A 13,030-nucleotide genomic window follows, 5' to 3' on the forward strand; every position below is an offset into this window, starting at 1 on the left:
GCAGTTACATTTGCAGCCTTAAAACAACTTTCTCCTTATTACTTAAAGTGAATACATGCTCATTTTAGAAAATCTGTGAAGTAAAGATACCCAACAGGGACAAAGTCATCATTAAACTCTTTCAAGAGCAGAAGCTGTTTCTTTCTCCCTCTTCCTCTTCCTCTCCTCCTCCTCCTCCTCCTCCTCCTCCTCCTCCTCCTCCTCCTCTTTCTTCTGTTTCTCTTTTGCCATACTGGGGATTGAATCCAGGGGCATTCTACCTCTAAGCATTCTACCTCACAGCCCTGTTTTTTATTTTTAAATAGCCCTATTTTTATTCTTTATATGAAATATTGTGGAGGACCTCACTAAGTAGCTGAGGCTGGCTGTGAACTTGCAATCCTCCTTTCTCAGCCTCCCAAGTACTGGGATTACAAGCGTGTGTCACCATGCCTGGCTTTCTTCCTTTTATTAAATATGGAATATGTTTGTTTTCCTTAGAGATCATAGACAGAGACAATAAGAAAAAGTAGACAAGTGTCTACAGGCAAATACAACTGAGTGTGAACCCCAAGCCCAGCATCTCATGATTATGTGACCCTGGGTTGGCCAACTCATCCTTCTGAAGCCTAGTTTCTCACTTGAAAAGTAGAAATCTTACTATTGTTTTTTATTCACATAGGACTTTGGGGTAGATCCTATAACAAAGTATTTGATGGTACTTTATAAATTAGAAAATACTACTTGCCTATTTTTATTACGGTGTCAGATTGTATGGAAGTCTACAGACTGATGGAGCAGTCCACCCTACTATGTACCCCTTCACATTGAACTGTACCTGTTACTAACGACCATCACTTCACCAAGGGGAAGGAACTCCTCTTCCTGAGCACCTGCTCTGTGCCAGTTTCCCTGCTACTGGCCTTGCACTCGCCCTCCCATGCTGCCACACATTCCCTTTTTACCTCTCATATGAGAATTACTGAAATTCTGTGAGCAAAGGCACTGGCATCATGAGATTAATACTAAAATAGGTCTGATCTCAAATTTTATGTTCTTTTTGTTTCCATTATGGTAAAACAACATCTTTTGGAGAAAATATTTCTACAGAGTTCTCTCATTCTTATGGGAATTTTTAGACTGATTAAATGGGCAATTTGGATATGTGGATTACTTCGGTATAGATTCTCTTAGAAAATGTTAAAGAAGTGACTATTTCATCTTGGAAGAAAGAGTCAACTAATTTAAAATACTTTTGCAAGCTGATGAAAGGGAACAAATAGTGGATACGAACCAGTTATCCTTTACTTGTAATTTGTTAAATCTATCTTAAAATATAACTTGGAAATTCTTTTTGTGTGTGTGAGGTACTGGGGGTGGAACCCAGGGGCTTTTCTACCTCCGGGCTATACTCCCAGAGCTATTTTTATACTTTATTTGGAAAAAGGGTCTCACTAAGTTGCTGAGAGCCTCACTAAGTAGCTGAGGCTGGCTTTGAACTTGTGCGATCCTCCTGTCTCAGCCTCCCAAGCGCTGGGATAACAAGCGTGCATCACCATGCCCGGGTAAATTGGAAGTTTTCAGAGCTTGGCTTCCTTGGACTTAAAATGAGCCACTGAAGGAAGTTGTAGAATTTTCTTCTTAAAAATACGTGTCTTCATCAGGTAGACTTATCTTTTTAATTCTTATTTGGAAATGGAAAACTAGACTCAAAAGATGAGGCTCAAGAGAACACCAAGAAAAAACCATTGTACATTCTGCTGAAATTCTGATCAAAATAAATAATTGCAAAGCACAGAAGCTCTAAATGATATTATAGTAAATACGTGAGAGTACTCCAACCAGCTGCTGTAAGTGAATTAGGATGCTCTAGTACTGGCAGGGAGAGTAAGGCCTGGTATGAATGGCAGTGTTGAGTTCTACCTTTTAACATTGGCTAAACTGAGGAATGATCTTGAAATAGATGACTTTTTTTTTTTTTTTAAATGCATTGGTTTCCCACTATCGCTGCTCTTGGTTTTAAAAGCAGATGTTCCCATTGGACAATTTGGAAAGTACTAAAAGGTACAAAAGAGAAACAAATGGACTGATGTTGCTGTCAGCCCCAGGAGGCTGAGGTTTTCTAGAGCCAATTGAAGGTGCAGCTCAGGAGGCCTGCCCCCAGGCAAGCCTAGGCTCTTCTCGTATTGATTCCACGGACCTCTGCTGATACAAAGGGGGGGCAAGGACTGGGGTCTAATGAGCGCATAAAGAGAATTAGAGATGCATGTTTATCTCAATACACTGACTCTCATTACCGTTCATATTCACTGACATCATGCATCTCCTTGAAGGAGTCTGCCCACCCACCATTAATTAAAGCCACATTTTAAAAAGTCAGCGTGTGCACTTTTATTCCAATCAAAAGTAGCCTCCTAAGTTTTGCAGAGTAGGCAGGAGAATATCTGAGGCCTGACAGCTGTTCACCTCTACACAGTGAACAATCATGTGATTCACATTAAAAGTTGTGTTTATTCAAGGCCTAGAATATTATAGCTAAGATCTATTGTCTCAAAGAGTTGAAACATTATCTAATGACCTATTAAGCAAAATTAACATTTATTTGGAAAAGTTTTAACTCTTTTGGAAACAGTATAAGACCGTATGCCTTTATCTTTCCAAATAGGGACATCTAGCTATATATCCTAATCTATATACGCTGTTTGAATAATTAAGCAGCAGACTCTTATCAAAGACACCCCACTTTATAGCTTATACACACATGCACTATCAATGTCAAAACAAAGGTCAATAGAAATTGTTTTATCTAAATCATTGCACAAGCAGCAATTACCAATAGTTTTAGGATTGCACAACCATAGTCTATATTCTTGGCAGTAATCGCTGTAAGTTCATAAATTCATTAAAATAAGGAATGTGAATTTTAAAGTTCAAGAAAGGTACTATTTGTAAACAATTCAGGCCACACTCATCTTATTCCATCTGCTAAGCAAGAGTTTTTTCCTTCCAGCTTCCTTTACATGAGATTTGTTCTCTCTAGGAACCAAGGAAAGAGGTTTTCATCCAGACATATCTACATTCTTTTTTTTCTTCTTTTTTCTATTAAAGCTCCCACTGGGGGCCTTTCAATTTTATGCCAATCTTTTCTTCTATATTAATATTATGCACATTTTTTATGTTGTGTTGATAAAAGACAAATTATGGTTATTTCCTCCCATTGGCAGTTAGATTATTTTATAGTGGTTCTGACCAAATATCTCTTTAGCTCAGCCAGTTTATACTTTCTACACAAAGGCATAAAGTACAGCATTCAGATTCTCTTGTTATTCTGGTTAAGCCACCCGGTAGAAGGACATAACTCACCAGTGGATTTGATCTTTGGCGTTGATATGGTTTAATCCGTGGTCCTAGTACCTTTGGACTAGGAGTTAAAACCTGGGCTCTAGTCCTCACCTTGTGTACCTCGAGGGTCTTGGTCTTCCCATCTAACATAGGTATTAGAGAGTAACTCTTAACCAGATTTGGTGAGGAATTTCATCAGGACAAAAGGATACAGGCCAATTTCTTCCCCTAGTCCTCCTACAGTATCAACCACAAGTGGGCTTCCATGAGTTGGAGCCAGGGCTGACTCTACAAAGCAGCAGCCCTGAATCTAGAAGCAGCCAACAAACAGGCCTGCTGAATCATGTTCATGAGAACTTTGGGGGAAGATGCTCTGCCTCCTGATACCCCTTAACCTTCCATGAGCCACCCCGAAGTGGGATGAAGAGCTATCCTAACCCACAGATTGTATCTTCTGCCCAGATGATATAGTATCCAGAGAGATTGTAAAACACTTGGCTCAACATAATGCCAAAAGCAATGGGTGGACTCCTTCAGCTCTGCTGTGGGAAGGAAGGTGGGGTGTGGGTGGGAGCTTTCATCCCAGTTGGTGGTTTTCTTTAGAACAAACTGCTCTGGACTGGGGGCAGAAGGAAGTTGCGGTTACGCTGCATTTTATCAACTCTAGGAAGCTAAAGAAAAGCTCGAGTGACTCAGGGCCATGCGCGCTCCACGCGAGCATGGCTGCCTTCGCATACCTTCCGGCCAGCCCTGTTGTTGTGAAGATTCATCAGTGCCCTGGCGTCCTTGCCTTTCCTTTCCTTGGCATCCACGAACGCACGGGCAAACTTGATCCCGTAGTCAATGTTATCGCTGCAGCCACCCCAGTCGAAGGTGCCCTTGCCGTCTTTGGCGGTTCCCTTCTTCTTTGGATCACAGGAACAGGATTTTAATTCTCCTTGGCTACAGGCCCTGGTGATGGCAAATACAACTCCAGCTGAAGAGATGGCGTAAACAAAGGCAGATTCCCGACTACCTGAAACAAAAACGCTTTTCTTAAAAGTGGTCCGGGAGCGCTAGTCCTGCCTCACTTTACCAGGGTGCCCGCTTAGTACCAGGTTGGCCTCTGACACCCTTTGCCACTACACAGAAAGGGGCCAGGATGCTGCTAGAAGGATACTTTTTTGGAGCCAAGGCTCTTTCTCTAGTATCAGTCATTTCCACTGAATGTAGGCATCTGTCCATTTAGGCACCTTTTGGGCTACACTTCTTAAATACACATGATAAATGAAAATGATGGATGGCCTGGCCCAGCTCCTCGTTTCATTGAGTTTTATATGTATACATGGCTCTCGTTCGCCCAGAACCCTAGATGTCCCAGAAGGGTGGAGTGTGGCATCTTCTTCATCAGTAAAATCCAATCTGAGTCCTGCAATTCCATAATCTGACAGGGTACTCATGATAAACCTTGTAAGGCGGGTGCAGTGGCCTGCACCTGTAGTTTCAGTTATTCAGGAGGCTGAGTAGGGAGGCTCATTTCTGGAGACTAGGAGTTTGAGGCCAGCCCAGGCAAAACCAAACCCAACCCTTCCAACCCTCAGGGATTATTGAGGATGCCCTTATACATTTCAGTGATAGAAGCCTGAAATATTGAACTCAAAGAAATCGAGGGCCTGAGGTGGGAAGAGAATCCAGGCAGTAACCAGGCCCTTGGCATCAACACGGGAGAGCTTTGGCTTAACATCAACTTTCACAAGTAATTGAGAGATTGTTGAAGGCGATATGCAATATCCTCCAGTTACAGACTGTGTCTAACCATTAAAGTGAATTTACTTTCTTCTGGAACACCTGCACTAATCACTGGTATTGGGTAAAAGACAGTGAAAAGCTTTTCTTTGGTTTTTCTGGAAGGAAACAAATTTACCGCCTATAATTAGACTCGGGCAAGAAGCCTTTGGGGTGCTTTCTTAGAATTGTTCTTTATTAGAGCACAGGCTACTTTCACTTACAGGCTGAAAGGTACATATTTCAGTGCAATAACTACATTAAATTATTTTAATAATCTGTAGTAACTCATAACACGGTGTTGTGGTCTAGTGACAGATATAAAGCTCTTTAGGGTCCGTGTACACCTCGTTTCTCAAGTGGAGCTGTATTTCATTGTTATTAGCACACTTTTTTAAAATTAATGTTTAGTGCAGCAAATATATTAACAATCAAAATAGAGGCTGGACAACCTGATGTCAATGTGAGGCAGAGGGCAGAGAGCCATTCGGTGATTCAAAATGTCAAGACGAGTGTGACTTTTTGAACCATGCAGCTGGGGGAACAAACCACCTTTTTCCATTGAAGTCCTACTTGTTTCTGTTTGTCATTCAGTGCTAAAATTTATTAGACATCCCTTACAATATTTGTTCTGCTAGCCTCATTATTAAAAAAAAAGTAGGAAAACATACCTACATTCTATGATATGGCACTTACCTCAGCCTTCAGAAAGCATCACTTCCGCCCCAATACTAACCATCAAAAAATGAACCCATCATGCCTGTAGCCAGCTAAAATCAATTAGATGAATATTTGCGATAAGTAGCAGGTTGTGGTCTCCAGAGAGGACTGTGTGGTCATGGGAGAGCCCCAGCTTATATTCTAGGGATCACTGATACTCTAAGTGGAATTGAGATGTTGTGTAAAAAAAAAAAAAGTGAATAACAGATATGAATGTGGCGTAATCCCAGGTAGTAGCTTCCAGATAAATGTAATTATTATTAGGCTCATTTTACAGTTTAGAGAAATACCTGGTTCATAGTTACCTTATTTATATGCTAAAGCCTGCTTTTTTACTTGGAGTCCAGTGTACATGTTTACAGCTCTCACCTCAGGGGAAAAAAAACCCCTAAATGTTTAGTGCACTTAGCACTACTCTGGTCTTTTGTAGGGAGACATGGAAGCTCTGGATGATAAGGTATCAGTGGCCAGATAATTGTGTGTGTGTGTGTGTGTGTGTGTGTGTGTGTGTGTGTGTGTGTGTGTAGTACTGAGGATTGAGCCCAGGAACATTCTATATCTGAGCTACATCTCTAGCTCTATTTTAGTTTGAAACAGGGTCTCACTCACTAAATTGCAGAGGGCCTTGCTAAGTTTCTGAGGCTGACTGTGAAGCTGAGATCCTCCTGTCTCAGCCTAATAAGTACTGGAATTGTAAGTTGGGCCAATATTCCAGGCTCAGATAGTATTTTGGTTTGTTTTGTTTTTTGGTGGTACTGGGGTTCCTGGAAGCCCTTCTACCTCCGGGCTACACTCCCAGACCTACTTTATACTTTTTAAAATTTCCTGTCTCCGCCTCCCAAGCGTGGGGATTACAAGTGTGTGCCACCACGCCTGGCCTCAGATAGTATTTTGATAGCAGTAAAGATACAATTTCTAGGTGCAGGATTCATCCTTGTGTAATTTGCAAACAATTACATTAACTTGTTGGCTGGAAAAAATATCACAATCTGCTACATTTAAGAAATAACTTCCAAGGCAAAAATATCACCTTTCTGAAGATTTGTCTCTTATTATTGAAATATATTACTAAGTAGCTAGATGTTTTATTATTTAAATAAAAGTTTAGCGCATTGACTTTTTATTTTACCTCCAGATGTTTTGGTATCATGTACATATAATCTTAAGATGTTTTTAGTTAAGTGTTTTAGATGAATCACTAAAATGCTATGTGTGAAATAGTAGCACATTTCAAAAGCTGGCATTGAAACAAAACAAATTCTGATATTGGGCCTCTTCTTAGAAAAACTGATTCTGTTTAAAGCCATCCCAAAATGAAACAAAATCCAGATCTAGATGGTGATATACTTCCTGATGTGTTATGATTGAAGCTTCTCTCATTATAGATTGAAATAAACCAACAGTGTCTTCTAAGTAGGTAGACACAGCTTTGTCTGGGTTGGAGGTTTGGTACCTGAGAAGGCAAAATATGAGAAGCTAGAGTTCCTTGAAAATCATGGGTTGTTCAACTCTTTACTAAAATATTTGCTTTTTTCCCACCAGTACAAGGATGAGGCCTAATGAATCTTTTGTTTCTCTTATTCTACAATTCTGGAAGTATGGTCTTTATTTACTTTTGGTACTAGGGATTAAACCCTGGGAGCATTCCACCTCTAAACTACCTCTCTAGCCATATTTTATTTTTCTTAGGAAATAGAGTCTTACTAAGTTTCTGAGAGCCTCACCAAGATGCTGAATGTTGAGGCTGGCCTGGAAACTGCAATCCTCCTGTTTTAGCCTCCCAAGTACTGGGATTACAGGCATGCACCACCACACCTGGCTTGGAGGTATGTTCTTTTCTTTCTTTCTTTCTTTTTCCCCAGAACTGGGGATGGAACCCAGGGGAACATTCTACCTTCAAGGTATACCCTTAGCCCTATTTTTTATTCTTTATTTTGAAACAAGGTCTAACTAAGTTGCAGAGGGCCTCACTAAGTAGTAGTTGAGGCTGTCTGTAAACCTACAGTCCTCCTGTCTCAGCCTCCCACATACTGGAATTACAAGTGTGTTCTATCACGCCCGGCTTGAAGGTATATTCTTGCAAGAATATTTTTTTTAGTTTTTTTTTTGCCTGGGATCAATGACTGTCTGTTGAAAAAACAATTATAAATGTTCCTAAAAGTTGCTCTAGTTCTCTAAAGTAATTCAGGCAAATGTTCTCCATTTCTCTATGACCCTGCGACACTTCAGTGACTCTTGTCTTCTCTCTGTAATGGTGCTCCCCATTGCCTCTTATATTCCTCTGTAAGCACAGTTAGGTTTCCAGAGCAAAGCTCTTCGCAGCTCTGAGATGTAAATGTCCCTCCAAGCAATTAATGGTAAAAATCGTTGGATAGCTTCATTGGAATTTCATGATTATTTCCAGGATCAGCTGCTTTAGGCCAAATCCAACCCTCCCATAACCAACAAAAACTGTCACTTACAGTCACAGGAGCTTGCATAAGTGTTTGGGAAGGAATCTGGCTTTCTGTGAAGAATGGAAAGAAATCCTGTATGGGAGGCCTAAGTCCTGAGTACTTTGGCAGAGCATTCGGTGCCATCTGAATGAAGCGCAGGCTGTTCTCGCCTGTGCACCTGAGGCCTTCTACGGAGTCAGAAGAGATCTATTTTCTCTAATTCTAGTCTATTCCCTCTTAGTAACTCTACAAAGAAATTGCTGAATGAACTCCCAGCTTTGGCAGAATCCTTAGGATGGATAATCAAAATTGCTTCTTGTGATTTGTAATACAAAGCTTTTCTTTTTTAAAAAATGGAGACATCTTAATGGATCTAGAGGTGATTATTTTATATATGAGAAGTGCATCTAATTTGAAAATGGTTTTGAGCACTTTGAAAAAAAAATGTGATACATCTTAGGTACTTAAAGCCTCCAAATAATAGATTCCAAGATTACTTGTGCTAGATAGTTGCAAATTATCTTTGATAGGGCCCGGCACTTCAATTGATACACTGGTGAGCTAATTGAGGTGAAGTATTCAGATTCCATGAAGCTGAAATTTTTTCAAAAATTTGCGATGTCATATCGAAACTCCAAAAGGAATGCAGAGAATATAGTTCTTAAAACTAGAGAATAAAATTGCAGAATATCGCAGTAAATTAACTTTAGGGATACTCTAAGAGTAAGAGTACTACGCCCTTGGGGGATTTTAGAGACATTCAGTTATGCATTTGGCCTCATAAAACCCTGGGGCCGTGATGATTACATGATAGAAACACCCTCTGTTAAGCATTACCAAGTGCACAGCCTGATGATTTTCTTAGGAATGGGGGAGGCAAGTGTAAAGTTCCATTTTTCTGGGGTTTGCACATACACCGTTGTGCTTTCAGTCAGATTTCTCAGTAGCAAATGGGCTGTGTTATTTCTTGGAGAACACTAATCATGTCAGGTTAATAGATGGAGGTATATTTGAGAATAAAATTTGATTTTCAATTAGTTGTCTCTGGTTATATACTAGTTTTATATGTACTGTCATTATTCAGAATGTTTAGATAGTGTTTAAGTCTCCTAAGGAAAAAGAAATTGTGTATTTATAGTTACCACTCCTATCTTCCATAAATAATTTTATGGCCTGAAATGTAGCTGAAAAATAATAGGCACTTACTATAAATCCATCTGGTCATTCATTTGAATGAATGAGTGAATGAATGAATGGGGTCTATGATACACAGTACACCAAGCAAGGTGTTGGGAACACAGGCAGGTCCCTGCCCATCTGGAATTGACAATCTATTGAAAATAATGGTGGACTTGGATACAGAGTGATTTGAGACTACGTAGGCAAAGGAAAGGTCATAGGTGATGAATAGAGATTTGTCTCTGCTTCTGAATAACACTTTTATGTTACTTTTCTTTTTTATAAAATAATGACAATCTTGGCTGATAAAAGATTTGAGAATTCTACTCTAATCTTCTGCTCATTTTTTTTTTTTGGAAGACCCCAGAAAGATAAGGGGGGAAAGTCAAATAGCCCTTTGACTGGCTGGCTCTTCCATTCTAGGTACAAAATCTGATCCTGGGGGTGAGGGGACATGCAGGGTTGAAGTAAGAGAGGGAGCAATGAAAGGACAATGGCCTGAGGTACTGGATCCTGCTCTAGGATTGGCCTCCTTGAGCACTTTTGACAGGCCCTTGATTTCTCCACCTCACCTGCAAAATGAGACAGTGCCCATCCACAGCACAAACTGCTTAGAGGTAATGCAGCAAAAGATGACCTGGGAGCTGGACGTGGTGGTGCACGCTTGTAATCTCAGCATTTGGGGGGCTGAGACAGGAGGATCATGGTTCGTGGACAGCCTCAGCTGCTACTTAGTGAGGCCCTGTGCAACTCAGTGAGACCCTGTTTCAAAATAAAGAATAAAAAATAGGACTGGAGGTGTAGCTCAGAGGTAGAATGCCCCTGAGTTCCACCCCTAATACTGAAAAAAAAAAAAAAAGCAAAGAAAAGAAAAGAAAAGATGAGCGGGGCTTTGAGGACCAAGTTGAGGAGGAGGCAGAGCAGGGGTTGGCAAGACTTACTTCGGAGCAGGACCCTGCCGAAGAGGCTGTGATCCCTGTCCAGGGTGTTGCAGTTCCAGCGGTGCTGGCGAAACTGGTGCTGGCACTCTGCAGTCCACTCGGCCACACCCAGCCCAATGGCACGCATCACGTCCGGGTGCCGGTGGCACAGCTGTCGCTGGCGGCTCACCAGTCCTGGCACATTGTCACACATCACCCTGGAGGAGCCACCGGTAGCTCTCATGTACCTGAGAGGGACAGACATAGCACTGAGAGCCCGTGAACAGCCAGGCTGGGCTCCCTGTTCCTTGGGGAGACCTGAGTTCAGAGCACTGTTTAAATATGAACTTCATATCATCTGGGTAATATTAGAAAGCAAGGGTTATTTAGTTTGAATTGAGTGGAAACGCAGGCAGAGGAGGCATTGATGAGTGACCTGGTAGAGGCTACTCCCAAATGGACTGAATGCCCGGATGTGAGGCAGGGGCTACCAGGTGAAGCTCTGTGCAGGTCTTGGTGGCAAGGTCTACAGTTGAGGGTCTGAATGTGTGTTGGGAGAACACACAGAGATGTTTTCCCAAGAAAGCTCCACTCTCAGCAGCAGTGCATCTGGAGTGGGCTCTGGAAGACACTGACCTTTAAGAGCTCCTCACTCCCATTTATTTGACCGGAGTCTAAAAAACTGTCCGTATCTATCTAGCCAACACCTGCTGGAATCTGATGTTACATTCCACCCACAGACAGGCTGCTCTTTTCTTGCTAAAGAATCCTTTAAGTAGTTCCATTTTCTAGCTCTTTTTAGCTTTGATAAAAAACTATTACAAAAAATAAAAATTCTTTCTATTGTTATTAAGGACACTAAATGTTTGGAAGAATCAAACAGTGTTATAGCACCATAAAGTACTTTTTGAAAAGAAACCTTAACAAAAAATTACATCATCATCCCTACCCAGATGTTCTCTATTAGTTGTGAAATGTTTAGAAAGGTACCTTTTATATAAACTCAAGCTGCCATAGGTGTCTTTTGAAGCGATCAAACAAGGAGAATGTCTTTTTCTTGTATTTTCATTATTTTATATGATCATAAAATCGTTACAGCTGTGACTTCCAAAAAATATATTTAAGTGACAGCTGAGAGACAATGTGACAAAATGCCTAAGCAATAAATAATGTTTATACACCCATGGAAACAGCAATAGTCATTTTATTGAAAAATGGTCAGTCTGATAAATCAATCTCTGATCCTGTGTCAGCAATGTCAAGGCTAAACGCCTTAGCCTTCAAAGAGGGTTTCGGGTGGAATTGAACCTCTCTTCCTATCAGTTCTCCGCCTTGCCCCTTTGAAGAGTTCCAGTGTCTTTCTAAAAAGTTCCCTGCTCTAGTCCCTTGCTTGGCTCAGAATACTGTTACCAAAGTCATTAAAAAGCAGCCCACAATAACCAATCGTCCTGAATCACTATTTTAGCGTCTGCTTTGAGACTTTCAGGTAGGAGAAAGTTAAGAGAGCTCAGAACTCCATCTCTTTCTGAGATCAGAATGTAGAGCTGGGGACGAGTTTCTGGATGGGTAGAGAACCCACCTTTGGCACTCTTAAAGGTGTTAAGACCTGTTTACCTGCGAACATTCCATCATTGTGTAAAAAAAAAAAAAGGCAAACAAATCTCAGAGCAACCTACAAAGGACAGCAGTAAAGTCACTCCTTAGGGTGATACCTTGGACTCTTTAGGGTGAGTAGCTTTGAATAAAGGCGATGGTTCCTACCTGGAGGCAGCAAAATGTTCTTCTGCCTCACTGGGGTGAAGCATCAGGAATGTGGGAGGACAGGAAATAATGCAAAATCACACGCTTAGGGCCCCACGACTCCTGACCGCCTGAATTGGTTTATCTTGAGGCAGTTTTTTGAGGATACCGGGTCGGGGTGGGGGGCGGTTGTAATTTTCAATGTTGTTACACACACACACACACACACACACACACACACACACACAACCAAGCTAGAGAGTCTCTCTCAAGGTGGAGGGATAAGAAATGGGTTGATTTTGTTGTCGTGCTGTGGATCTTAACCAAATATCAGGGACCTCATTCAAGGGGCATGTGTTTTTTTTGGAGTTGTCAAAGCTGAAATGGGTTAGGAGAAAAGCGAAGGGACGCCTATGCGGGCAGCGGTAAGACCAGGCAGCAGGATCAGGCCAAAACCCACCACTGCGGGGAGGTGCCCCCAGCGGGGGGTCTCTGTAGCCAGGGTGGACCCCTCTCCCATCTCCAAAATCCACTCCGAGCCCAGATGCGTGGACTTACCACCATGAAGAGCTGACCTCGGGGGTGAGCCAGGCCAAAAGCAGAGGGAGCCAGAGCGAGATTCCACCGAGAGGGGCGTTCATGTTAACCCCCTTGCGTCCGCATCAGGTCAGACTCCGTGTGCGGGCGCCATGCGGGCCGGAGCAGCCGCGCTCAGCTCGGGGAGCGCCTCGTCACGGCCGCCGGCGCCTCGCCGCGCCCCCGCCCCCCGCGCGGCTGCTGCTAGTGTCGAGAGACTCGCTGATAAAGTTTCAAAAGACGAGCCCCGGGAGCGATAAAGGGCAGCCGGGGCGCCTCGCCCACAGCCCTATTCCCCAGGCGCTGCGAGAGCAGGCGGCGCGCAGCTCTGCGCCTCCCGTGCGCCCCGTCCTCCCCGCGGGCGCAGCCGAGGGC

General features: G+C 42.4%; 1 protein-coding gene across 1 annotated transcript in view; it reads right to left on the reverse strand.

Moving 5' to 3' along the window:
- WNT2 (Wnt family member 2) overlaps positions 1-12,720 on the reverse strand; it is a gene marked incomplete at both ends in the record, with an annotated part of 45,650 nt that extends 32,930 nt beyond the window's left edge. Inside the window, 3 exons of the mRNA XM_080701485.1 lie at positions 4,059-4,336; positions 10,361-10,587; positions 12,638-12,720. Coding sequence (XP_080557611.1) covers positions 4,059-4,336; positions 10,361-10,587; positions 12,638-12,720 — 588 coding nt within the window. The remainder of the gene's footprint in view (positions 1-4,058; positions 4,337-10,360; positions 10,588-12,637) is intronic.
- Positions 12,721-13,030: the final 310 nt, after the last annotated feature.

This window comes from Muscardinus avellanarius (assembly GCF_963383645.1).
Source record: "Muscardinus avellanarius genome assembly, chromosome: 9".
Lineage (NCBI taxonomy): Eukaryota > Metazoa > Chordata > Mammalia > Rodentia > Gliridae > Muscardinus > Muscardinus avellanarius.